Below are 27,214 nucleotides of genomic sequence, written 5' to 3' on the forward strand. Positions count from 1 at the left end.
CAGATAGAGGCATAGTTTATTAGGTCAGGTTCATTTTAAATTTGAAAATAAAATTTGATGGCTTTTACTGAAATCTGATTTTTTTCCATCATGTTCCTGAATAAAGAGATAAGAATTCACCAGTTAAGGTATTACACAGGAATGAATTGCTGTAGGAAGGTAATGTTAGGGGGAAAAAGTGGCAGTAGCCCAGTGACAGGGGACTAAGGCAAAGAGCTGCATGTGTCTCCAGTCAGAGCAGGAGCCATGCATTAACTGTGGAGATAATAAACATCGGTTTGGAAATGCTGAGTGCGAGGCCTTGGCTCCAGAGACAAAGGAGAATGTCGTTATCATCAGTTTTGCTAATCTGCCAGTCCCATCTCAGTCTGATGTGGATTATATCGAAGCCAGCTGGCTCCATTCCTTATCTGTATCTCTGTCTCACCCAGACTCTGAGCCATGGGACCTGGGAGGGAAGGGAGAGGGACAGCTGGGTGTCCACAGCAGAAGTGAGGCACCCCTGTGTCCCAGGTGATGGACAGCAGAAGCACTGGGTAGCCCTGGGGACCTTGGGCACCAAGCCCAGCGGGTAGGAGGGTGAGAGGGTGATTACCCAGAGACACTGGTATCTGCTGACAGTCAGGTGGAGACAGGGAGGTTTGGATGCAGCAGATAAGGTGACAGGGCCAACCTGGTGCCCCAGCTACCTGTGTTCCGGCATTTTGCTCCAGCACTGTGCTGGACTCCCACACTGTGTCACTGCATGTGTGCACACTCACACTCATTCTCACACACTCACCCTCTTACTCTCACACGCACTTGCCCTGCTGGTCTCTGCAGCAGTAGGCACATGAGCTTACCCGGCATAGAGGCTGTTCACCATGATGGTATAGATTTTCTGCAGTAGGAATTGAACTGTGTGCATGAGGCTTCTGAATATAGCCAAACTGCAGAACAAGAAGTACTGACCCAATTCAGGGAGGAGGAGGATGGAGCTGCTAGATGCAGAATCCCCTGAGAATCTGGTGTGTGCTCTGACAGCACATGGAGGTGTTTCTAGGGTCCCAGTCCCCTCAGTTTCCTGTGCTGTTAACTCCAGGTGGTCATTATAAAATTAAGGCCTGGTAACTGGGTATATTTCAAAAAAGCAGGATCATTTTGAAAAGGAGTCCAAGTTCTGGCAGAGAACACTTCCTCTGTACAGAACACATGCTTGTGTTTGAAACCTCCAAGTTACCCCTGACTGGGCAGTATGCTACCAAAACCTGCTTTCATTCCAAAGCTGAGGTTTGGTGCTAAAGAATGCATCTATTGGTGTTACTTTTGGATGACAGTTATAAAATAAAAAGATTACACATAGGTGTTTGTAACTTTTCAGTTGAGGTCTATTTAGAGAGCCTCCCTGACCCTTCTCCTAACCTTCCATGGCCCAACTGCAAATGTCTCCTCTAGCCTCCAAGTTATCTGATGACTTAAAAAAAGGCTAAAAACATTTTCCTTAAAAGGCAAATAATCTGTCCTACAGCACCTTCATTTTTCTACAAGACTACGCAACCACATAGGGCGGTGACTTGTACTTACCCAGTACATGCCATAGAGAGGAAATTTGTGTTGAGCCAGTGCACAGATGACTCCTAACAGCCAAGTGCACACCACAGCGATACATGCCATGCCCTCCAGGGCCCCAGGTTTGTCATAACTGGAGCATGCCATTGCATCCTTTTGGCCACTATGCCAGTGCTTGCTACCCATTGAAACTAAGGCCTGAGGAGAGTGCCAGCATAGTGCTGGGTAATCCAGCACTGGCCTGATACCAAGTCAAAACTCAGCTGGGACGAGCTCAGCCATGGGAGTTGTTCCTGATCCAGTAGTTTTGCTGATAGTCTAGAGTTGTTCAGAAACCATTTTCCTGTGTAGGTAAGTCCATGTACTGCAGGGATCAGTGGTACAGCCATTTCAGTGTAATGCAAAAAGGAGCCCTCCCCTGTGGGTGCAAGAGGCAATTACAAAAGTAGCTGGAAATAAAATCCTAAGAAGTTCAAAATTAAAATGCTGAGACAGGACTACTTGAGAAATGGATTTGTTTTCAGAAATTTCAGACTCCTTGTTGTGTTTTGGCTTTTCGGTTTCCTTCCTCAGTTTAGGAGCATCCTGACAGCTGCCTGAGAGCTGACCCCATCTGCATGGCACAGACTGGCACAATGCATGTCCTGTCTGTGGGACCCCTCCAGGCATTGCTGCCAACTGAGGTTAGAGCCCTTTTCTGCAAGAATATGGTACCGTGTCCCTCAGTCACCAGTTGGGGAGCAGGGCAGAGGGAGAAAGAACACTTTCAGGATCCCAAAGCTACCCTTGTCAAGGCATTTGAAGAACTGCAGGTGTTCCTGATCTTTATTGCGTATTTATTGTGGGGAGAGAGAAATATTTTCTTGAATTACTTTCCAGAGATTACAACAGGGTGTTCTCTCCTGATTCCCGGGAAAGAGCTGACACTACCGTGCGACAGCATGCCACGGGAACGGGAGTTGCGTGCGGCCAGTGGGGCTCGATGGGAGCGCTAGGGCGGAGATCGCCCTTCATGGGGCCCCGCGGCGGGGTTCGACAGACCCCGGCGGGGCCGGGGCGGTGTGCGGGGCGGGGCCGGGGCGGGTGTGCGGGGCGGGGCGGGTGTGCCAGTGCCAGTCCCCCGCGGCGGGAGCGCCGCGCCCTGCCCTGCCCCGACCCGCCCGGCCCGCCCCGGCCGGGCGCTGCTCGGGGCAGCGCTGGGCCAGGACGCGGTGCCGGCCGCGGCGCCCGAGGATGCGCAGCCCCCGCTGAGCTGCCGGCCCTGCCCGCTGCGCCGCCCGGCCCCCGGCGGACCATGGTGCAGCGCTTCAGCCTCCGCAGGCAGCTCTCGAAGGTGGGTGCGTGCCGGGGGACCCGGCGGAGCCTCGCCAGCTCGGGAGCGGCCCCGCCTTTGTTCTCGCCGGCACAGACACAAAGGCTCGGCCGCGGGGCCGGGCGGGGCCGCTGGCACCGCAGCGATGCCGGGGCTGGGGGTCGGTGCGGCCTCGGCGCTGGGCGGGAGGCGTGCGGGACGGGGCTGCGGATCCAGCGGGTGTGCCCCAAGGGGCCTGTGGCAGCGCTCGCCCGTGGGCTTTGGGCTGGGCAGAACGGCCTCAGCGGTGTTCAGCGACACACCTGCAGGGACAGGGGAGCCTCGCTGGGAGCACGGGGCTTCAGAACAAAGGAGTTGCCGTGAACAGGTTTTGCTGTTTAGTAACTGAAAGTGTTCAACTTTGTTTCAGGAAGCTGCTTTAAAGGACAGAATAGTTAATCCATGTCGTCTTGCGTTTTTGTCAGTAAATGAATACTGTGCATGTAGTTGGAAAAACATTTGGAAAAATTCTTGCGTGAGGAAGAGCGAGGCTGTGTAGGGCACTGCAGGTGCGACCGGTTCTAGAGCTGCCAGCACAGCCCTGTTCTTACATCTCATCTTTCCCAGTGAGCAGACTTGACTCGGGATGTAGGAGTCAAAGTATTCATTGGACTCTTAAAGCTGAATTTTCACTTTACATTTAAGCTCTGCTTCCCTCCACCCCACACCCCCCACCCGAATGCAGTCATCAGAATTCTAAAATGCTACTGTCAGCATTTAAAATAGGTCAGAATCCACATCCTGCAAACTGCCTTGGGAAAAGCTACAGCTTTGCAATATAATGTGGTATTTTTCTTATTTACTTGTGGGTTGTTTGTTTTTTTAGTATCTCATCTAAAACTGATATGGCCATTTTCAGGGGATGTGGAAAAGTGAAACTTGCATCTTTTAAGGGTTTGCCATGTTCCATGTGGAGTTCTGCCTGTGAGCAGTAGAAGTATCCACAGGCACTGTGGAGTGTAATCTTCCCTCAAAAGAGATTTGATCTAGTTAGTAATGAACTTTGTATCTAGTCTTTGTTTATTTGGGGCAGCCAAAATAGTTTTAAATTAATTCCTTTGGATAAGGATAACTCTATTTTAATCCTTGTTTATTGGGGTGGGCAGGGTGATTTGGAAAAATGTTTACACTGAGGTTTTACTATAGGAGAACTGTTTTCAGTTTGGTTTTCTGACCCTCTCCATTTTTTTGTTGTCTGACACAGTAGTAGCCTACTCTAAACAATTGTCTGGCCCCATCAGGTTCTTAACTTTGGTGTTTTAATTGTACAAGTTGCACAACTCTTACAGTATGGTGAACTGAAGGAAAAAAATGAGAGCTTGGTCTGTATTTATGAAAATAAAAAACGTAGTTGTGCAAAGGAACAATTGGAAGGGATTTTATTTATCTCAGTTTTGATGTAGGATGAGAACTGTCTCCTCACTACGTTTCAGATGGGACTATGAAGACCCTGTGTGTTGGAGTCCTAGGGGGAAGAAGGAGCAAATGGTGCTACAAAGCACCTGTCATTTGCTGGAGGGAAAGGATAAGAAAACGTGGAATTTTGTTGATGTATTTATCAGCTGAAACACGATGACTGCCAGACTGTGTAAAATAAAATAGTACTTTATTAATATTCCGTAGCAAAAACCTTGGTTCTTTTATGGTTGCTGACTTAGACTTCAGAGTTGGCAAGTGCCTATGTAGGACCGGGAGCACCTGCTCCCAGCACGTGTTCCCTTCTTGTGTAAAATTGGACATTATTGAATCGTCTGCCTGTGTTATAGTGCTGCAAGGTCAAAATTGCAATTTCTAACCACATTTAATGGTGGAGGCTTCAAATAGAATGGGACTGTGCAGATTTTAGAGCTGCAAACTGAAAAATGCTGCCACCAGTGCATATAAAACCTGAGCAAAGAAAAAGTAGGACTTCATACAGGAAGGAGAAATACAGCTTTGTGATCCAGGCTTTAATTTCCAAGAGCTGATTTCCCTTTCCACAGGACTATTTGCTCTGCATGGTTTCCATCAAATCCTTTCAGCTCTTCCAGTCTCTTGTCTTCCTGCTACGAATGGGGTTAATGCCTTTCTCTTATTTAGGTAATGGCTGTCAGATTTTGAAATACTGTTCTGGAGAGAGCTGTGTAAGCACTTAACCATATCCTAACATGAAATGTTTGCATTTGATAACCATTCTGTATCAGGAATTTCAGAAGGTTTTACACAGTCTTATCTTCAAGTATTACTTCTTATTTCACATGTACCAAATCACTATTTAGTATTTGTGGATTACTGCTTGGGTTGGTTCTATGCTGGTTTGCCAACTTAAATATCTGTAACTGTTAAAAATTAGAGCCACCATTTATTGCACCTTTACTGTTAAGACTTAAAGGCCAAATACTTGATGTTTTTTTTAAGTGGTTCAACAAATGTCTTCTGCAAGCCAAATTCTAGTTGTTCACTTTGTCATCCTCTGGTTGTGTGGAAAGTCTCTGTACCTTTTTTCCCCTTTCCCCTTAAGTATCCAAAGTGTTTTCCAAGTGTTTTGATTCAAACTGCTCTCTGTCTTGTACTGTTTGGAAATCCTTGGAGGGCCTCCAGTTACTGTTGCCTGAGACCTCAAGAAGTGCTGCTCCTGCTGTGTAGCATTTAGAGAATTCATTTTTAGGGTGATAGCACAAAACTGTATCCAGCTGTTACTCAGCTTGACTTTGTTCAGCAGTTTTAGCTGGGTTTATGAAAGGAAAATAATGGAGATAAATTGAACTATATTTGAGGAAGGGTTTTTTTTGCTATCACTCATACCCTTTTTCTTCAAGGTGCTGCTCTCCTGGGAAAAATTCCAGTGAGCCAGGTAGTGCTTTCATACATGGCTGAAGTTTTGACTAGAAAAGCCTAGGTTGGATTTAACGAGAGAAAAGGCCAAAAACCTATTTTTTGTGAACAGGGATGATACTCCATTCATTTACCAGCACATTAAATATTAACCATTTCAGGCTGAACTGTTTTGCTCTCGAGTACTGTCAGGTTTACCAGCATCTGAACTGTCTCTGTGTTATCACTGGTGTTCATGGCGTTTATTTATGGGAGAAGTACTTCAGTGTGTTATGCTGAAATAGCCTTGGAATACTTGAGCTAAAAGAAGCTGCTGCTTGCCTGTGAAGGTGACAGTGGGTGACTGTGCTGTTGTGCTGACAGCACAGACTGTATCTCCTTGTCACTGGTACAGGAAAAGCTTCTTCCTGCAGTGCCACCTCAACTTCCTCGAGGTTTCTTACCTCTGATGTTGCATTTGGTCTCAGGCAGATGCAACATGACAAAGTGTATCTGTTCACTATTAAACAATATAAAGTAGTAGCTCTCACTGATTTCTCAGTAAAACTGTCCATAGATCTGATATCCAATCAGGAGTAAGAGGAAGATTTGGAAATCTAATGAATTTCAACCCAGTTCTCATATTTACAGAGCAGCAGGCACATAGTTTCCCTGTGGCTCTTCAAATTCTCCCTGCTCTTGGTACTGGAGTGGTGGTGGCATATCCATGGCTTAGCGAGGCCAGCGGGGTGGATGGATCTAATGGGACCTTCTGGGCAAGGACACTGTTACCACATCAGTTGCTCAGTGGTGGATTACCTTTAGATTACCTTTTCCTTGTGGTAAATGTGATGCATCTTGCTGCTGGGGCATCTGAGAATGTCGCTCATCTTCACAGAAGTCTTCACAGTGTGCTGTGATTCTGTCCCAGGCATGCCTCACCATAACTCAGGTGTGTGCCTCCCGTGGGTCACACAGGGGATTCAGCTTCTCAGTGGCAGTTATTAAGAAATTTCCTGTTGCTTCTAAGGGAAAGGCAGCAATAAGTTTGCCTGTGTTGGTCATTTGAGTGCCTTGTTGTAGACAAACCAACTGGAGCATCTCAGTGTTTTGTTCCTCACATTACTCCAGGTTTGGATCTGTTCCTGCACAGATACTTTGCATGGTGTACAGTGCAAAAGGCTCATCTGCACAAAGCTGAGAGGTGACAAGGTGCAAACTGGTCTCCAAGCATTGCTGGCCATGCTGGTGTGGAAAGAGTGCTGGCAGTGATAGAAATGCCATGAGCTTTTCTAGGCATGGTGGGTCCTTCAAGGAGCTTTCACTGCATCATGTTGCTTGGAGGAATGTGTGGGAAAATGTTGCAGAGTTATTACCCTCATTTTACAAAAGGAAATGATCTTTTGGTTGTCTGATTTAAAACATCAGAGTATCAGGTTTCCTGAGGAGTTTGTCCTGTGCAAGTGTAACAGCTCCATGCCATGACAGTGTAAAAGTAAAACAGGATCTGTGAGACTACACCTACAAAGATGTTAGAGATGGGACTCAGGACTTGGCTTTGTGGAAAAACATTACTAATAGTCCAGAGAATTAGCCCTATGCATGTCAGCTGGGGGTCTGGCAAATTGCATGTGATGGCTTATTGCCAAAACAGACTTATAATGTTAAAAGCTGTAAACACAAACTACAGGGGAATGCAGCTTATGTAACTACATCTTTCCTTTTAATAATGAAATTCCACAGCTTGTGGCAGTTTGCAGAAAATCAGCATCATACTTTATAATAGGTGCTTACATGGGGCTATATGGCAATAACAATTGGAATTTCCTCCCAGCAGTGATCAAAAGAAGCATTACAAGTGTTGGCATCTTTACTCTGAATTAGTTAACTTTTGGGGTCCTTTGTAGAGATTTTGCCTTGTGTAGAATTTGCCTCTCTCCCCTCAGTTCCCTGTGACAAACCAATGGCTTCTTCCTCAGCCAGTGTTTCTTCAGGAGCAGAGAAGAGTGCTGTCATTTTGCAAATCTTCCCATACTGGATATGGCAGTCAGTGATAAAGATGCATATGTAAACCAGGTCCTTTCCAAAAAGGACAGAAAAGGTCTCACGCTGTAGGAAGGCCTCAGAAACCCAGGGAAAATGGAATAATGGGAACAAAAGGAGTTCTCAACATTTACATGACATCCAGTTTGGGACTCCCTGTCTCGACAAAGGATACAACAACAGTCTCCAAAATAACTCTTATCAGAGATTAATTGTAAACAGTTGTGTCTGAATGGAGACAAAGATAGTAGAGGTTTCATTCACATGATTTTGGTTGTTCAAAGATGGGATTTGCCCATTCTTTCAGTCAGATCTGCTCAGTTTTTCCAAAGGCATCCCTTAGAGGTGGCTGTATCCTCTCTCAGATGAGCTGACTTGCCCACCTACAGCAACCTTTTCCTGTTGACAGGAAAAGTAAACAAACAAGATGGGGTTTTGAGGATTTGGGTTTGGTTTTTTTTCCTTACTTGAGATGCAGTTTTGTCTGTTCCTTCTTTACCACTGAACTTCTAAAGCAGTCTTCCCTTTGAAGGGAATTTTTATGCTAAATGATTTTTGAATGACTATGTCCTGTAAGCCATGAACTGGCAAGTGCACCTCAGTGCTGCTCTCTGCATCAGCCAGGCAACTGAGGCAGCCCAGGGCTGGGAACAGAAAAGGTCTCACACTGGTCATGCATGATCTCTGGTCATGTGTGATCTCTGTCTGCACTGGGGAAGCACAGTGACATTCAGATAGAGGACTTCTTTTTTAATTCTTCCTTTTAACCTATAGATAGCATTGAAGTTTTGGTGGGTTTTTTTTTAGCAAGGAGGAATGAGGCCACAGCACCCACTTGTACACTGGCAGCTACCCCTGCTATTGCAGCTTTAAGGAAGTGCCAGGCAACATTCACATGTCTTGCTGCTGGATAAGGTCAGGGGGTTTGTTCCTGCTCTGTGCTGTGTCTTACTGTTTCTCCTACTCTGTCCCTCTGTCTCTCTGCTGAAAGTTAATTGTGGTTGTACATATCCTGTTTAAAAGCCAAACAAGAAACATAGTTGGAAGGGGGAAAATAATAATGGGCTTAATGGTTTAAGTCGCATTGATTTTCAACATAACCAAATGCATGCTTGAGCACATTTATATTGAATCTTGACACTCAGAGTAGAATCATAGAATGGCCTGGGTTGGAAGGGAGCTTAAAAATCATCTAGTTCCAACCCCCTGCCGTGTCCAGGGACACCTTCCTCTATTCCAGTTGCTCCAAGCCCCATCCAACCTGGTCTTGGACACTTCCAGGGATGGGGCATCCACAGCTTCCCTGGCCAACCTGTGCCAGGGCCTCATGACCCTCACAGCCAAGAATTTCTTCCATATATCTAATCTAAACCTCCTCTCTGTCAAGTTCAAGCCATTCCCCCTTGTCCAATCACTCCAGGCACTTGTAAATAGTCTCTCTCCGTCTTTCCTGCAGGCTCCCTTCAGACACTTGAAGGCCACAATTAGATCACCCCGATGTCTTCTCTTCTCCTGAAAGAGAAGAGCTGAAAAATCCCAACTCTCTCAGCCTTTCCTAGTAGATGTGCTCCGTCCTTCTAATCAGCTTGGTAGCCTCCTCTGGACTTAGTCCAACAGGTCCATGTCCTTCCTTTTTTGGGGACCTCAGAACTGGAGGCAACGCTGCAAGTGGGATCTCACTTGAGTGGAATAGAGGGGCAGAATCAGCTTCCTCTTCTTGCAGAACATAAGTTTTTTTCAATGAACATCCTCTCTGTGTTTTGGTATCCTAATTCCTGGACTGTTGGAAGCAGTATGAAATCGTGAGAACCTGAACTAGTTTACTGTAACTTGAAAGTAACCAATATGTATTTTCAACATTTTTACCAAAGTTCTCTGAGCTTTTCTGCCCACCAAAAAGAAGATAGGATTTTTTTGACTTGTGTGAAGAGTAAAGAGGAAGAAGAAAATACTGCGTTTTATGTCAGCAGTGAGCAAAAAAGCTGATGACTGTGTAAAGAAGTAATTATGCTGTTGTAGATTTGAAATAATTGGGTGGCAAAAGGCTAGGCAAAGAGCTTTCGTTTTCCACTGTAGTTCAGTCATGGTGCACTTAATGTGGCTGCATCTCCTGTTTTTCCAGATCCAGGTGATGAGTCCTGGAAAGGTTTTTGCCTGCAGGGTGGTGTGGAATGCTGGCAGGACTTGGGCAATATGGATCTTTGTGACTTTAGTGCTACAGGTTTCTCTAAGCAAATGCCTGTGGAGTGGTCAACCAGCAAAACCAGAAAGCTGGTTGCTTCAGGTTTTTGGTTTCAGAAATCATCAGCTGTCATTCAGCTGTTTTCCATGCTGAACATAACATGAACATCTGCTTTAAAGAGAAATCCCATGTAGACAGTGTGATTGTCAGGTGGGGTCTGGTTTGGAGGAGCACTCATTCTTCCATTACAAATGTTCTCAAAGCCTTTGAGATTTTTTGATCACTTCCAGTTCTTCACTAACTACTTAATTTCTACATAGTCTTCCAGAGTTTTCATATGTAAAATACAACGAGAAAGTCTCCATTCACTGTGTGGGAAAATTTTTTCTGGTGAACTGTGAGGGAGAGTAGGTCAATTTTAGCATTTCACTGACAACCTGTACCAGTGCATGAGGCTGGACCTAATTATTTTGTTAGATATTTAAAGTTCAGGACTGTGCTATGTTTCATGTTATCTTACTTAATATTACTAAAATTTAGGAAATGCAGAGCTTGATACTACTGCTCAGAAATGCAAAGAGTGGACGTTGCTGCAGATGTCACTGTAGAGCTGCTGGAATTTAGTCAGACAGATATTTATTCCACTTGTTAAACGTTGAAATTGTATCCTTTCAGAATCTGCCTTACATGTATATATTGGTGAAAACAGGGTAATGGAAGGGATACATCTTAATGCTGCTCTCCTGCTTTTAAGAAAGGAGATTCCTGCACTAGGTCCTGTGATTGTGTCCGTGCTGTTTTGCTGCTGTTGCCCTGTGTCTCTGTGGTTTGCCGAGGTGCCCGTGGGGCTGGGGTCTGGTTCGTGCTGACAGCCGGACAGGATTGGGTTACCGGGGACCGTGCACTTGGCAAGGGCCAAGGAGCTTGGCTTTCCCTGCAGGGGCCAGGCTCATTCCCACAGGCCCTGGCTGCTTGGATTTAGGAGGAAGATGTGCCTCTTCTGCTGGTGAGGCTGCTTTGTGAGCCTGGGGGAAACTGGGCAGAAGAGAGACCAGCGTACCAGCTCAGTTGCTTGCCTGCAGCCTGGTGCAGAAACTGAGGAGCTCTGACAGGTCTGGGATGGGATGAGCAATTATTGGAATTTGTGCAGCTTTGCAGTGCCAGGGTTTTATAGCATTAGCAAATGCACATGTGCTGCAGTGCCCTCAACCTCATTACTCAGGCTGCTCTGTACTTGCCAGACATTGTACCTGAATTCTTGACACGGTTCATCTAATGGACCCTTTTTAGTACATGTAGACACGTCTCAATGATCATCCTCCTCTTACCTGCTCATGTTCTGGCCCAGCATGGCCAGGTTTCATCGACAGTGTTTGTTCCAAAATGTTTTTGTTGATCCATCTATCTGGAATGTGACCATTTTTTTAAAAAACTTATGGAATTAATAGTTTTAGTCAGGTAAAAGGAAATTTGACATTTAACTGCAAAGTTTAGAGAGAAAAAGTGTTTAAAGTTATTGAGACTTGTTGAAAGGCAGCCCTTCCAGTGCCTACAGGGGCTCCAGGAGAGCTGGAGAGGGACTTTGGACAAGGGCATGGAGTGACAGGACAAGGGGGGATGACTTCACACTGGCAGAGGGCAGGTTTAGATGGGATATTGGGTAGAAATTCTTGATTGTCAGGGTGGTGAGGCCCTGGCACAGGTTGCCCAGAGAAACTGTTCATGGCAGGGATTTGAAACTAGATTGTATTTAAGATGCCTTTCAACCCAAACCATTCAGTGATTCTGTGAAATGCTAAGAATATTTGAAAAGAAAAACTCAGCTTGACTCTGTGAAATACAAACAACTTGGGCAATAAATACAGGGTCTGCATTACCACGAGGACTGCATTTTACACGTAGCTGTTTAAAAACTTTACATATACTTTTTGAAAGCCTCACTGTGCATCAGTGGCTCTGTCCCTCTGTCTAACTCCCTGTTTCCAATCACTGAGGATTGCCAGTCTAGAGTTCCTTCTGCTTCCTTCTGAGTAACCCTGATTTCTAGATTAAATGACTGCTCTGTTCCAGGAGGCAATTACCTGAGAGATTAAATACCCTGTGTGTAGAGAGTGGTGCTGATGTCTTGGCAGCATTCAACTAGAGGCTTGCTGCTCAGTGCTATAAACCTTATTACTGTTCATTTCTTTGCTGAAAAATTAGCAAACAATATTTCTACCCCATTTTTTAGAAAAGGCAGTGAATTGCATTAGCTACTTTGCTATGGTATGGAAAAGCAACACTTAATTATTGAAGTGGCTCAGTGGATATTTTGACTGAAGCTCCATCTGCCAAGGCAGAAATTAGTTCTATTTTTAACAACGTGAGACACTCTGCAGCAATTATTCAGCAGAGTTGCATTTCAGAGGGTATTTTCATGCACTGCTCGACTGTCTCCTGAGTGAGGTTTGTATGTGGTCTTCTGTGGATAGTCTTTGTTGTCCTACAACAGCTGTTTTCAGTTAATCGATGACAGTTTTCATTAAAAATGTCTGAATCAGGAAGTAGAAAACAACCAGGTACTTTCAGAAAAGTTTTATTGCCTCCTTTGAGGCCAGGTTTTGGGCTGGGGAGAGTCCTGTGGCAGTTGGTCGAGAAGAAGGCAGGACTGGAGTGCTGCCTGTCAGTATGGCACTGTGGTGTTGGTGCGCAGCTCCCACTATGAGAGCAATGCTGGAGGTTGCACAGCTGGAAAAGGGAGACGGTGGTTTGAGGGGATTTGCTGTGGAACTCCAATTGCCCTCTTTAGTTGCCAAACACTAGTTCCAATAACCGGGTTAGTGAAACATGCTCTGCTGGAACTGTTCACTTACCTTGGATGATTTTACTGAAAGGTCAGGGAGCAACTTTGGCAACAGCTGTGAGCAGGACAGTGTTACATGGAGCTGGGACAGCATGGATAGGTGCTGCCTTGGGGGGAAGGAGCACCCATCAACCAAGGAAGACACTGTCTTTGCCATTTGGTTTCTAAGATATTGATTTGAAGTATTGGAAGTGTAAGACTTTCTCTATGAGCTTATTCCCATAGCAAAAAATTTCACTTTGGCCCCAGTTCGGGGTTTGTATGTTTGTTAGTTTGGGTTCTGTCTGTGGCACTGCTGGACAGCCACAAAGACTTTAGGAGCACCACGTGCTGAGAGCGTTCGTGTGCACAGGGAGCTGCCGTGGGCATGAGTGGGGTTTTGGAAGTGTGCTGTGCTGGTGGGCAGGGAGTGACTGGTGTTCCAGCCAGGCTGGGGATGGCCTGGCAGGACTCTGCAGCTGTGAATGCTGCTTAATGGTGGTTTGTGGAGGCGACCCTGTCTGTGTGGGCTCATTGTGACCTAGGTGGGACCTTATTGTCCATTTGAGTGGTCATCGGGACTAAATACTAGCCTGTGTGATAAACTGAGAGTAAGTATGCATTATTACAGTAAACCGTAGAAATGTACCAACTTGAGTTAGACCAAAGCTTCCCTAATAATTGTTACCAATTTTTTTAGAACATGCTTTGAGTTAACCTAGACTGAGACATATGACATTTTTAAATTTTAATAAAGATAAAAAACTATGGTCACAAGACAAGACTTGCCTTCTAAATATTCAGCACTGTAAGAGCTTAAACCAGCATGAAGGGAAAGAATAACATCGTAATTCTGGCACATTGTAAGATTATCAACAATCTACCCACTATGGTGACTTCTGCAAAGGTTCACACTCTCAGTTGGATTAGAGTATGTGATTCCTGGAACTACCTATGTGCTTGCTGAGCAAGAAGATGGGACAAGGTTCCCTTTAAGAACTGCTTATAGTTACTGATGAGCTGTCAGGGACTGCTTTCAGAATGAAAGGTGTGCTCACTGCCTAAACTGGAAATGCGTTTATTTCCCCAGAACTGTTAGCCCAGTTGAGGTAGCAGTTAAGTCAGAAAAGCAAGCTTGTGTTTTGGCTTGGGGGATGGGGGGGGAGGAGGGAACAGAAGGAAGAGTTCAAGATTTGTCCTTTCTAAGCCCATCTTTTGTTGTTACATTTTTTTGAAATATTTCTGCGGTTCTTCCACTTTTTTCATTGTCCTGTCTTTAAAGAAGGCCTTTACTGATGTTGCTGTTGAGCAGGGCTGTGGGGCAAATGGAGGGCTCAGCAGTGGGAATGGTTGGCAGGTTGGTGTTGGGAGTTGCATCATGGTGGGCCACCTTTGGGACAGTGTATGACAGAGCAGATTTCCCCTGAAACAGGATCATCGTAATTATGTCAGACTGCTACTAAATAGATAGTTATTACAGATCCAGAGAGTATACTCATGTAGCTTATCTGTGTTTGTGACCTAAAAACTGTGAGGGAAATACAGTGTGGTGTCTCTTAGAGTTAGTATGCACCTCTGCTTTCCTTGAATGAGCATGCTAGAACCAGCCAGGCTGATTGCAAATTAACAGAACAGAATCTGTGTGAAAACATTCCCAGTGAATAAGTTCACATCTCTTAAAAAATAACTTTCTTTTTAAGGCTAAATCTGTTATGAATAGAGGATGAACAGAGTTGTCTGCCTGCAGAGCAGTATTCTGCGAGGACATTCACTTCTCCTTCCCCAGAAGAGTAAATTGTCTCGCCACCCAATAGTTTCCCAAAACATGGGGAGTCTGGTTGCTGTGCTTACTTCGGGCATAAACTAGAAGCTTCATCTTAACATGCTTTCCCGAGATCTCCTCTGAGATCTCTTCAGCCCCTCGTGCTGTGTGGCTCTGCATGCAGTGGAGGAGGGCAGGAGGAAGGCTCGTGGCTATTCTGTTGTGGGGGACAGAGCAGGTGCAACCTGTCTTTTAGCCATTTCCAGTCCAACACCTCCTCCTGCTTTTCTCTGGTTCCTGACTGGGGGCACCCACCATGGGCAGTGGCCAGGTGATGGGTGTTTCATCTGTCTCACTACTCAATGCACAATGTGTCTGTGGCACCTGCAGCAGGGCAGAGGTTGGATTTGTCTGCAGGTGGCTCCTTAATCTGTAACAGGAGCCTCAGCAACGTCCTGTGTCAGGTTGCAGGGGAAGAGATTTTGGAGTTGCACCTTACCAGAGCTCTAGAAGAGGTGTAAAGCGTATCCTTCAACCCAGCAGTGTTCCTCATGGAAGCAAATGTGCAGTCTGTATGTTGGGGGTTTGCATGTTTGTTTTTTAAGATAAACTTCCAAGACCATTGCCAGCAGAGCTGTTTGCTTTTTGGTTTTATTATTCTCCATAAAATGAGACTCACTTGAGATGTGTTCCTGATGGGGTCAGGGATAAGTATTTTTAGCAGCCTTGGTGATTCTGCTGCAGCGCGTTCATGCCTCACTTGTTCAGGGCTGCAGTTGCTTTCTCAAACACGCGTTTGGGGCTCCTGCCAAGGCACCCAGGGCACTGCTGTGTCGTGTTACAAGGTCCTGCTTTGTGCGGGCAGAGCTAAGCCCGGCAGGGCTGGGTCTGGGCTCTGGTGGTACGGCATGTTTGGCCAGTGAAAGGGTGTTGGGGTCACACTGCATACTGCCCTCACTGTACACCCAGCATGGGGGGCTCGCTGCCTGCCTCCGGAACCGTATATCCTGGGGCTTTCTCCTTTCTCGGACGTCAGTGGCACCGGGGTTGTTCATGCAGCTGGTTTGCTGGGCAGAGCCCCTGGTCACCGCTGAACACCCAGGCTCAGCACGTCTATTTGCTGTTGCTGCTGGATTTTACTTTTCAAAAGGCAGTCAGTGAGCTGCTGCCTATTGCGACACTGAGGAAATGAAATCAAGTGCCCGCTGTCTGTCTTTTTGTCAGATTGGGTTAGGTATTTTCCTGCTGCTGTTGCTCTACAGTAAGCAATGTTTGTGGCCCAGCTTGTGCTCAATATTAAAATCAGGAAAACTACTTGCACTGCTGAGGTACTGTTTTTGTTTTAAGTATTTGATCGGTTCTGGCTGTGGGGGTAAAGATTCTATGTTGGGGGACTGCCCGTGAACACAAAGAATCTGTAGTTTGAATGGTTATTGATTAGAAAAGTTTTCTAATACCAGAAGTCCATGTCTTTCAGGAGTATGGCTAGAGCTTCTCCAGTTATGGTGGTTTCTTCTAGGGAGCTTTGAAGTCTGACTTCCTTGTGCATGTCCTCTGCAAAGTCTTCTGGAATTTGTCCCAAACAGCACAGAATGTGGAGAAACTGTCAGAAGGTGTTGTGTACAGATTCAGTGAGCAAAAAGGACTGTGAACAGCAGAGGAAAAAGGGCTGAGATCAAGTTTTAATAATGTTTAAGATCTTTTTAGCATTTAAATGTTGTGTTTTATCAGGACAGTAAGACAACTCTAGGGAACTCCCTGTTCTTCAGGAGAGAAATGTGCTGTTTTAAAAGTCTGCCTACACATTTCACTAGAAATATTTTTGTCAACTTTACAATCAGGTATTTCGTGAAGAAAACAATGGTGAATTCCCAGCAGCTCCCTCCTCTCAGTCTAGAGGAAATCTGATCCCTGCTGACATTGCTGGTGGCATCAGTGCTGGTTTGATCTCCCCGTCCTCCCCTCCTGCTGCCTGTGTATGTGAATCTGTTGGGTGCAGGTTCTGCTTTGCGTGAGGATCTCCGGTGGTGGGACAGGGACCCCTGTCCCAGGTCACAGTGGGGTGTGGATGTGCCTGTAGAGCTGGGGCAGTGGTGGGACAGGGACCCCTGTTCGAGTCACAACGGGGTGTGGGATGTGGGTGTCCCTGCAGAGCCGGGGATGGGACGGGGAGAAGAACATGCTGTGTTCATCCCACGCTCGCTCCTTCCCAGAAGACAGAGCTGTATTGTTGGGACAAAGAAATGTGAAAATACTAAAAGCACTCAAACTATTTTCTTTTTTTTTTTTTTTGTGAGCCTTTTGTGGAGCTCTGCAAAGCAGCCAACCCAGAGTGTAGAGGCACTGGCAGAATTCAAAGGTGAGCTGAAAGTAGAAAGAAAATCGATTTTTTGCTCCTTAAAAAGGAAGGGGCTTTATATTTTATATGAGGCATTATCAACATCAGGCTAAGATGCCTGGAGAAGTAGTACAAAAGATAAGTGATGACTGATCTATTTAAAAGGAGAAAATATTTTCAGGCAATCAGTTTTCAGGTGGTTTTGTGGAATGTACTCCATTTCAATGCCTATTACTTTGGTTTTAAAAACTCAGCTTTCCTGTGTTGTCAGCTGAGCTACAACTATCTGGGTCTTCAGTACCTCTCCAAAAAAGTCAGAAATTATCAGATTTTCTTCTATTCATATTCCAACAGTTGAAGGAAATACGGGTTAAAGGGAAGAGGGTTTGTAGCAGAAAGGACATTTTGTGTTTTTTCTTTTATAAGCTGCCAATGGAAAAAATAGCACGGTGCTACATATTTAAAAAACTTTTGTATGTCATCTGCAAGGAAGAATTATGTATTTGTTGTTGAAAACAATTTTGAGTTGTAGGTTTGTTTTTTTTTAGTGAAACAGTATAGTGGGTGTTCAGGTTTTTCTGGATCGTTTGTTTTCTTGTGGGGTTTTTTGTCCTGTTTTTTCTATATTTGTTTTTTCAAATAGTGCTTTGACATTCTACTTTCACCAAGGCCACCAAGAAGCATCGACCCAAGACAGTGATTTACTGTTCAGGATGTTCATATTAACCAAGCTATTAAATTATCAGGATATTATCAATTGGAAGCTTCATTAACTTAGAGCAGATAGCTGTTAAGGTTGCCTGGGCAAAGAGCGGTCCATTTTCTTGGAGCAAGGGTCATACCCTGAACAATTTAATTGCTCATCAGATTTCCCTGTACTGTGAAACATCTTAAGAGATGGTCGTAACCCAAAGGATAACAACTCCTAAAAAAACTGACTCGAGGCTGAAACCTCTCAATGAGGACACAATACAGTAGTTTCAAGGGATATTTCCTATATTTTTTGAGTGTGAGAGTGAGGGTTGAGGTGCTCTCAAGGCTAACACTAGGTAAAAGACCTTTTGGGGAAAGAGCATTGTCTAAAAGGGCAGAGGTAGGAATAACACATCCATAAAGTGTCTGAATGTGTTATGCAACCCCAGAAGTTAGCACTGGCAATGGGTGTAATGTGGAGACAAACCAACAGCAGGTTAGACACTGGTATCTTCTGTAGAGCAGTCCATACCGTTCAAGAAATTAAAGAGAAATGCGAAAGCCAATGTGCTTCCTGCTTTATCAAGAACTCAGTTCCAAACGTTAGTTTGGCCATTTCTTTACCAACAATAATACATCAGTTTGGGTCTAGTCATGGATGCTATAGCTGGTATTTATTTGGAAAGGAAGGGGATGCTAATTTGGGGAATTTTGATGGAGAAGACAAACTAACCTGAAAATACCCAAATACAAGGGCTAGTTTCTGTGGTAGCCAGCTACCCCTATCGTCTGTGGGAAGGGACAGAGTTTCCTGCTTTTTGTCAGTGTGTTGAGCTTGAGCACATCTTGAGAGCATTTGATCAATATACAGCACTCTTCCAACATACAGTGGTCTGGTGTGAGGTAATTTTCTAAGCTTCTGGATAAAATCACCATGAGCAAAGATTGTCAGAGCTTGTGACTTCTGGATTGATCAGTCAGTGAAGTCACTCAATATTTTGCTCTTCAAAGAAAGGAATAAACAGGATAGTTGTGTGCCAGCCAGTGACTGTAGCAGCCTCTTGCACAGCACATGCAGAAACGGAACTCTAATTTTGTTCAGTATTTGCTCTGAAACCTGCAAGATCAACAGAATTTTCTTTTGTCTGAATTGGTGCATGTAGTCACTGCCCTCTTCATAGCTTGCATTCACATCTTCGTTTGGTGTTCAGGAATGAAGATGTCTTCTTTAGACTGTCTTCACATCTTAGTTATGGTTCATGGGGAATCTGCTTTCCTCCACACCCAGGCTATTGTGGCATTATTAGTTGTAACTACATAATGTAGGAGTTTACTTCATGAGTCTTGTTATGCAAATCTGATAGGTGGGCTTGCTGAATTTCAGGTACTGCTATCAGTGGGGGTTTTTCTCTGCTTTAAGGATTTTTGTAGGTTCTGCAAGTTCTAAATTCAGTTTCAAATTTTCAGTTATATTGTGACTGTTACTTTCATGGCAGAAGACCATTGAAAAGCAAACAAACAGAAAGAAAGCAAAGGATACAGCTTTCTAGGGGAAGTACAGCTGGAAAGGACTGTGGACATGAAACTCCTTCAGAAATCAAGAAGTGTGTTCCAAGATTATCTTTCACTTTTAAGCTCAGAGGAGACCTATCAAATTCAATGTATCCAAGCCACTTCAGTGAGTGTAAGGCCTCAGCTATAATACTGAGTTAACAAACAAGCCTGTGCCAGCTAAGCTGTAGTAACCCATCATGTCCTGTGCTTGCTGCACACCTTGGGCTCTTTGCAGGGTAGGAACAAAATCTTAAACCTCAATCTACAGACTTTAGGTTCAGGCAGACTTGAGCATCCTGCCTCACACACACAGTGTCCAGGGCAGCTCATGTTTGCAAATGAAGGGACTGGTGAAGGGACTGGAGCACAGGTCCTATGAGGAGAGGCTGGGGGAGCTGGGATTGTTTAGTCTGGAGAAGAGGAGGCTCAGGGGTGACCTCATCACACTCTACAACTACCTGATAGGAGGTTGTAGCCAGGTGGGGGGGGGTTGGTCTCTTCTCCCAGGCAATCAGCAGTAGGACAAGAGGGCACGGGCTTAAGCGCTGCCAGGGGAGGTTAAGGTTGGATATTAGGAAGAAGTTCTTTACAGAGAGAGTGATCAGGCATTGGAATGGCCTGCCCAGAGAGGTAGTGGATTCACCGTCCCTGGAGGTTTTTGAAACGAGGCTGGATGTGGCACTGAGTGCCATGGTCTGGTAACCACAGCAGGGTTGGATCAAGGGTTGCACTTGAGGATCTCGGAGGTCTCTTCCAACCCAGTTAATTCTATGATTCTATGAAATGCTGTGATTGACACAGAGAAGCTCCGTGTGCTCTGTGTGTCAGTGTGTTGACATGTCCCTGAATGGCAAAACTCAACCACCAAGACAATTGCTGAAGGATGCGAAGATGCTTTTTGTGGGTTTGTTTGGGTTTCTGTGTTTTGGGGGTTTTTCCTACTATTTTAATAAGATGAAAATGTGAGAAGGTAAAGTTTGGTAGCTCAAAAATGTTTAACAGTGATAACCATAAGTAATCAATTTGATACATGGATGTGCAGTAAAACTGAAAACTGGCAAGTGAAATTCTATTTAAAGGAAATTAAAGCAATTTCAACCATAGTTTGTGTACCTTCCCAAGTTGTCATTGGGGAAAACAGTGTTAAGACTAAAAGAAATGTTGGGGGGCAGGGGGAGTGTGTGTATTCTGTATCAGTTAGACTTACATATGGGACACTGTGGTGACATTCATGCCAGCAGTATTGAGAAATGACACATGAAGCCCACTTGGAAATGTTCCATTTCATCACTCTGCAGTTTTTAGGTTGCTTTATTGGTAAACTTAATCCTTTATGCAGACTGGGCACTTTGCCTCTGGTTTCTGCTGAGCCAGAGCCGTGTTGCATAGTGTGCTAAAAGTCTTTATTTTGTATTTTACTGTGTCAGGAAGAAGGAAGTTTGTTTTTTATGTGCAGATTTCTAACAGATTAACCAATGCATTGTTTATTTAAAAAAAAAAAAAAAGACCAGAAGTGTTTAAAGCCCTTGGTGCAGGTCACAGATCTACTGAAGTTTGACTTAGTTTTCCCCTTGCTTTCCCTCGTGGCTGGAAGCAGAAGACCTCCCCATGACCATGAAGCAGCACCCATCAGTGAGCCTCTCGGCTGCTCGTGCCAGGCTGAGGTGCTGGCCGTCATCTGGGACTTGCCAGTTTTTCCTGTACCTGGAAAAATGGAAAGGAATGGAGACAAGACAGGGATTTAGTGCAGTTTTGCATGTCCTTTGGATGGAATTCTTTAAAGTTCCATTCCATGTCTGGAAGTGGAGCTTGATCAATACTACAGTGAGGCTTTGGATCATCAGTGAGTAGCTGGAATAGCCAAGCCGTTCAGTCTCTCTGCACTAGGTTATGAATACTGAGAAGCCCTTTCTTAACTAGACATCATTTAACCATGTATGCAAATCTGGTCTAGCAGCAATCTGGCAGGCAGCAACCAGATTTCTCTCCTCATTACTGTGGAAAGAGTTGACTTGATGAAGCAGTGATCAGAACACCCTTGGAAATGTCCTTGGTGTTGATGCCTCCTGAAGGGTGACCTGCCCATCCACGCAGCCATTCCCTCTCGAAACATCCCCTCCTGGGGCATCTTCCTGGTGTGGGCTGTATCATCACAGGCTGCCCTGGTCCTTCCTTCAGACTCATAGTGATGGTTTTGTGCTGAACTGGTTATTAAAAGCCCCATCTGTACAGCCGCTCTTCACATCATGACTGTGGGATGTGGGCTTTATGGACTAACCTCTCTCTCTCCTTAACTACTAATGGAAACATTTTAAATACTTCTGGAAACAGGTATGGGGAAAGGGAGGGCTGTTTTTATTCTGGTGATTAAAACCGGGCGAAAAACTGTGACCAGTAAAAAGAAAGTAAGTCCTGCATAGAGCTTCCTCTGAGGGAAATCTGCAAAAGACAAATATAGTGAAAACTGACTTTATTCCAGTGGGTATGTACAGAGGAAGGGAACTCCAGCTCTATGCAGTGACTTTGAAGTCTAGGAGCTTAAATTAGAAGGTAAATATTAAATAATGCAGTAGCTTAAAGTACTTCTGTCCCAAATGGTACCTCATACCATTATGTTATTGCGGCATTTATAATCACACACAGGTTTATAATTTGTATATGCCAGCAGAATGTTCAGGTGGCTTCAGCTGTTGTCCTGGGCAGTAAGCTTGGGAGCAGGCTGGTGGGTTTCAGTTTTGGGGTTAGTATGGATCAAGACCAGGATCTGTGTTGGGGCCTCGCAACTGTGCAGGAACTTACTGATGGCCAGAAAATTAAGGAGGAAACCTTGTGCAAGAGGCCTCATATCACTGCAGTTACTGATCCAGGAGTGGCGTTGGGATATTAACCCTTCACTGGCCATATGAAATTCTACTCAATAAAGGCAAGTCCTGTAGCTTTGAATTTTAAGTAATCTGTATTCATTTTAAGGCTTTATGGTAGCAAGTAGTTTGATTCCTCCAACTATTTACTCAAGCAAAATTTTGCAAACTAGTGAACTGTGCAGATACTCCTACATTCTGTTACTATGGTCTGGTAAATTTAGAAGATATAAATCTTACTACTAAATATTTTCCTTTCTGGAAATGTAGTGAAATTATGAATTCAAAGTTTACTATAACCAATTTCTGTATCTAGAAAAAACTTAGAAGTGAACATCCAGTTTTTGAGAGGTCTTAAATATTTAATATCACATATTGCAGAAACAGATGCAGTCAGGTGTTTAAATAAAATTATTTTGAAACTCCTTTATTTCTTTCTACTCCTTACCACGCTCTGATTTCATGGTTCTCCAGCTACATGGCTTCTCTTCTGCATGAATCAGATGTTACTGTTCCTGCTCTGTGGAGTTTTTTTGTTCTCAGTTCCTGTTCTAAATGGCCTGTACGATTTACTTGCCCTTTCATCATAATGTTTTTTCCATAAATGCCACCTGACATACCAGTATCATTTAAGACAATGGCTTTTCTAGCCATCTCTTTTCTAAATTTGGTTCCTACAGAATACATTTTCAGGTTTTAATTCCTCTTATTTCCCTTTTTTCCTAATGATAACTGAATTTTGCACATAGTAATATTTTCTTGCACATCACCCATGGTTTGAGTCAGTCAGGAGTTTCTCCTGTGTTACATTGCTGAAATTTATATTTTATGAATTAAAGTTTCAGTGCAGCGTTTCTTCACATTACCTGTGCATTACTGCAAATAAAGAGAATGATTTTAAAAAAAACCCCAAACCTACCAAACCCAAGCACTCAGATGTCTGTCAGAGCTTCGAAGAGTCATTGGCTCAAAGGGAAAGACATAAATTAAAAATTGAAAGTTCAGTCCTTGTATCAGTGCTGGCTGCAAACGTGCTGCAGGGCTCATGAAGTGGGGAAGTTCTAAAAACCCATTCCACTCCTGTTGGGTTTGGCAGTTCCTGGTATTTCAGCCTTTAGAGCACCTTACATAGTCTGAGTTAATGGCTTGGCTTTGGATCGTCTTGTCTCTGGCCTTGGTGAGTGACAATATTTGCTACAAACAGGGAATATCAGTGAGTCAGAGGAGAACAGGGGAAGAAGCAACCAAAAGCTGAGGGTGCCTTTTACAAATGGTCCAAAGGAGTGAAGCTGGATGGCATAAGGTGCTGTGGGTCAGAGCTGTCAAGCAGAGTGATGAGCATTTGCTTTATGTCTTCTAAATATGATAATAAAACACCTTATCTTTGACAAGAAAGTTGATGGTAGGGGATGAGTGGTGCTGAGATTTATTCTTGCCTTGTTGTCAGCTCTGGTTACAGTGCTGTGCTGGCTCTGTTGTGTACTGGAGTCTTGTGACAATGACTTTTTAATTAGAGCTTCAACCTTCCAGGAGATCACGTTAATATTCTGAAAATTTTGTTTTCGGATTATTAAACAGCAGTGTTTCAGCAGTGCTGTAATTAGAGCATATAGTTTATAGTTGGATTTATGTCCTGATGTGCATCTTGGAATCTGTTCTCAGTTCTTACTTGACCCTTGCCCCCAGGTCTGTTGTGTTGTGTCGCTGAGGAACAACTGTGTCACTTTGACTCTATTGATCTGCTCCCGATTTGGTTATGTTATCCTGGACCACTTTTCTGGCTCGAAGGTGTGGTTTTAAAAATAGTGCCAAGCGTTGCACAGCGTCTGGGAAGCCCTGTAGCTTTAAATGCCGTGTCCCGGCCGTGCGGAGCGGCTGGAGCGGAGCTGCTGGAGCAGAGCTGCCGGCGGGGAGCGGAGCCCGGCCCGGCCCGGCGGGGAGCGGAGCCCGGCCCGGCCCGGCGGGGAGCGGAGCCCGGCCCGGCCCGGCGGGGAGCGGAGCCCGGCCCGGCCCGGCGGAGCGGCCCGGCCCGGCGGGAGCGGAGCCCGGCCCGGCCCGGCGGGAGCGGAGCCCGGCCCGGCCCGGCGGGGAGCGGAGCCCGGCCCGGCCCGGCGCTCAGCCATGCTCGGCCAGCGGCGCTCGGCCCTCGCTCGGACCAGCCGCGGGCACTGCCCGGCGCCGGGGCTGCCCATGGCCGCGCGGGGATGTTTATGTGGTGCTGCTGTGCCTGCGTGTGCTGTGAGAGGGAATTCTGCGAGCCCGCAAAGGTGAGGAGCATCCCTGGAACAGCACTGGCTGTCTTGTTTGGCTCTTGAATTTCAAATAGAACTTGACCTCGTTTTGTGCATCAGGCTTGGGAGCACTGTTTTTCCTCTGGGCTCTGCTGCTTTCAGTGGTTGGTTTTTTATATAGCTTTTCTTTGCTTCATAAGCTGGAAAGTATGAAAAAGGCTCCTGTCTGAGTGTTGCAATCCATAAACAAGATCAAATGTGGTGCTAGTTTTTGGGATTTTCTGGTTTTATTGTTTTGGGATTTGTTTTTTATGAAAAAATGAATGATGAAAGAAGGTGGGTGCAGATGCAGCCTAGTGTTAAGAGAAAGGCTTGCATTGGTAGATGAGAAACTTGCATAGGTAGCTTTTTTAGTGTGACCTCTTGTTTTGCTGTTTTAGCTGTGCAAAATGTATTCCTGTGCATTCCTGTGGAGCTAGTGACCTTCAGAAATGATTAAGTATCTTTCTTTGGTTTCATTGAGCGGTGTAGCTTGGCATTGCCTTTCCTAGTCTTGAGTTAGCAGTAAAAGGTATCTCCGCCTCCATTTATTAAATATTGAAGAGAGGCAGTAAGGTCTTTGATGCTCTGATCGGCAATGCAAAATAGCAGCTATTTCTCTTTGAGTTGTTACAGTTAGCTCTCCCATTCATTGTGGCTCTTTTTTGGAGAAAAAAGAAATCCAGGATCCAGACTGGTTTTTTTTGCCATTTGCCTGTGCCATTGCTGAAGGTTTGCCTGTTACCATCTGCAGAAGACATGGTTGAGAGATTGCATAGTGTTCCTGTTGCATTTGAAACGCATATGTCTAATCCGTTTATTTAATGGACTCTCAGTTCTTCCTAAAGGAGAATAATATCTTCTGTACTGGACATGTATTCTTTGTCTCACTGCATTCAGCAGTCTTCATAACAAAAGTGGCACACAGGTGGCTCTCAGAAACAGCCCTGTTAGAAATGCCAAGTTGCAGTGATAGGACCACGGGGCTACAGGGCAGTAGGAAAACAGGAGTTAAAGGTGTTGTACCTCCCAGGTTGATAGACCTGTGTGCTTTGCATCTTGGCACATAAAACATCAGGCTGCTGCATCACCTCTTGAGAGCTGGAGAGGGGAGTAGTGAGCACAGAATATGGTATTCTGTGCTCTCTAGGCCAGGTCAGGGTAACCTGAGCAGCTTTCCACCATGTGTTGAGGAGATGCTGCGCTGAGGAGTCTCTGAATGGAGATCTCGATGAGGATTTTTGGCTTTTGCAAGAATCCCAAAAGCAGTGTAGTGATTTCAGCATTTACCCAATTCAGTGTTCCCTGTGGATTTCTGGATAGGTGCCTTGTTGCTTGACTGCTGAGTGTTCACCATCCCTTGAATGTGCCTTCCTCTCTGATGTCTCATTGCTCAGCGTTCTCCTCTTCCAGTTTCCAAAGGCAGCTGTGCCATGTGCCAGCGGCCCTGGGGAATGTGTGTTTGTGGGCTGTAGGGACTGCCCTTGCCCACGCTGTGCTTGTCCTTGACAAGCTGAGTTTGACACTCGGAGCAATATCAGAGATTTAGGTGGTGCTAATGCAGGAGCACCTGCAGCACTTGGGGCAAACACAAGCTGCCTTTGAACAGGGCAGGAGTCTGAAGCAGCTCTGTTGCATAGCTGTGACAAGTATCAGCTGAGATACTGTGTATGTTGTATTAAAAAGGCTTTAAACAAGGAAACAGTATGTCGGGAAATGCTCTACAGGAATGACAAAGCAGTATGTTTGCAGGAAACATGATTTCTGTTGTTTTGAAATACTTAATATTGTATGAACTGTTGATTGGATCAACTGCTCCAAGGATGAAGTTATGATCATGCTCTGTGTTGTTCCTGCAGAAAATACTACAGCTAAAAATAAAAGAAGTTAAGTAAGTGTAGAGGTGCAGTTGCTCTGCTCATGTACTGGAGCCCTTTAGATTAAACACTTGGAGGGGGCATGCATATTAAACCTCAACAGAGAAACATCCCCCCAAAAAAGGGAATCCTTGCTCTTGCAAAGGCTGTTCTGTGTAGAGGGATTGAGGAGAGGGATCATTCAGAGACATTTGTCCTCTCAGACTTTAGACCCAGTTTGCTCCAGTGCTTTGCAAGCCAAAGTTAACTTGCAAGAACAAAATTAAACTCTGTTGTTTATAAATGAATATGTAACATGAAATAATAATCTTCATTTATCGGATAGCAGCTTGAAGCATTTGGGGAAAAAAAAAAAAAAAAAAGCCCAAACCACTTTACTCTCTGGGAAGTGTTAACAAAAATTTTGTCTCTCGGATAATGAGATGTGATTCAGACACACTGGGGAAAACAGGATGAGTTAAAAAAAATCAAAACCAAACAAAACCCCACCATTTAATATAGTCACTTTCTGATAAAACCTTGTATAACCTTGTTTCCTAATCCACCCTCTCCTACGGGTTCCTATACTTAATTTTTTGTCAGGTTTACCTCATTTCCTATCGTTGTAACTCCTGGCCTGATTGGCACTCCCCCCAGATTAAAAATCAGGAGCTGCTAAAATAAACATTCATGGATGTTATTTTGCTGTGTCATCCATTTCCACCTCCTACGAGCCCTTGTGTATAATTCAGTTCTTTTTTATTTTTCCAGTCAGATTGTTGTATCCATTCTCTTGGACTTGCATCACCCACAATGTTGCCCTGTTTATTCAGTCAACACCACAATGATTTTCTGCTTGACTAGTCTGTACCTTGGGGAAACCGTTACTGAATTGGGCCACCTAGCCTTACTGGTTTTGCACTCAAAAATACCTTTTCTCGAGATTCAGAAGTTTGAAGTCAAGAAGGTGATGTCTTTGGCAGCAATTTGTTTTTTAAAAATAATTAAAAGGGCCATAGACAACCTCTTAAGGGAGATGTTACACTGCACTGTGTCAGTCCCTTCTGTCTCCTGTGTCAATAAGTACTTGTGGGCCAAGCTGGTGCCTGGTCCCGCATGTCCCCATCCCATTTGAGGGAACA

The 27,214-nt window shown here is 44.8% G+C and overlaps 1 protein-coding gene across 9 annotated transcripts in view; it reads left to right on the plus strand.

Moving 5' to 3' along the window:
- TMCC1 (transmembrane and coiled-coil domain family 1) overlaps window positions 1–27,214 on the plus strand; it is a 114,188-nt gene that overhangs the window by 65,522 nt on the left and 21,452 nt on the right. Inside the window, exon 1 of one of the 9 annotated variants that reach the window (XM_050312721.1) lies at window positions 24,095–24,213. The exons of the other annotated variants lie outside the window; for them this stretch is intronic. Within the exon in view, the coding sequence (XP_050168678.1) occupies window positions 24,151–24,213 (63 nt within the window). The 5' untranslated portion in view covers window positions 24,095–24,150. Of the gene's footprint in view, window positions 1–24,094; window positions 24,214–27,214 lie in introns of those variants that run through there. 9 annotated transcript variants of the gene reach the window in all.

Source organism: Myiozetetes cayanensis, unplaced genomic scaffold, assembly GCF_022539395.1.
Source record: "Myiozetetes cayanensis isolate MyiCay16 unplaced genomic scaffold, myiCay2020 scf18, whole genome shotgun sequence".
Taxonomy (NCBI): Eukaryota; Metazoa; Chordata; class Aves; order Passeriformes; family Tyrannidae; genus Myiozetetes; species Myiozetetes cayanensis.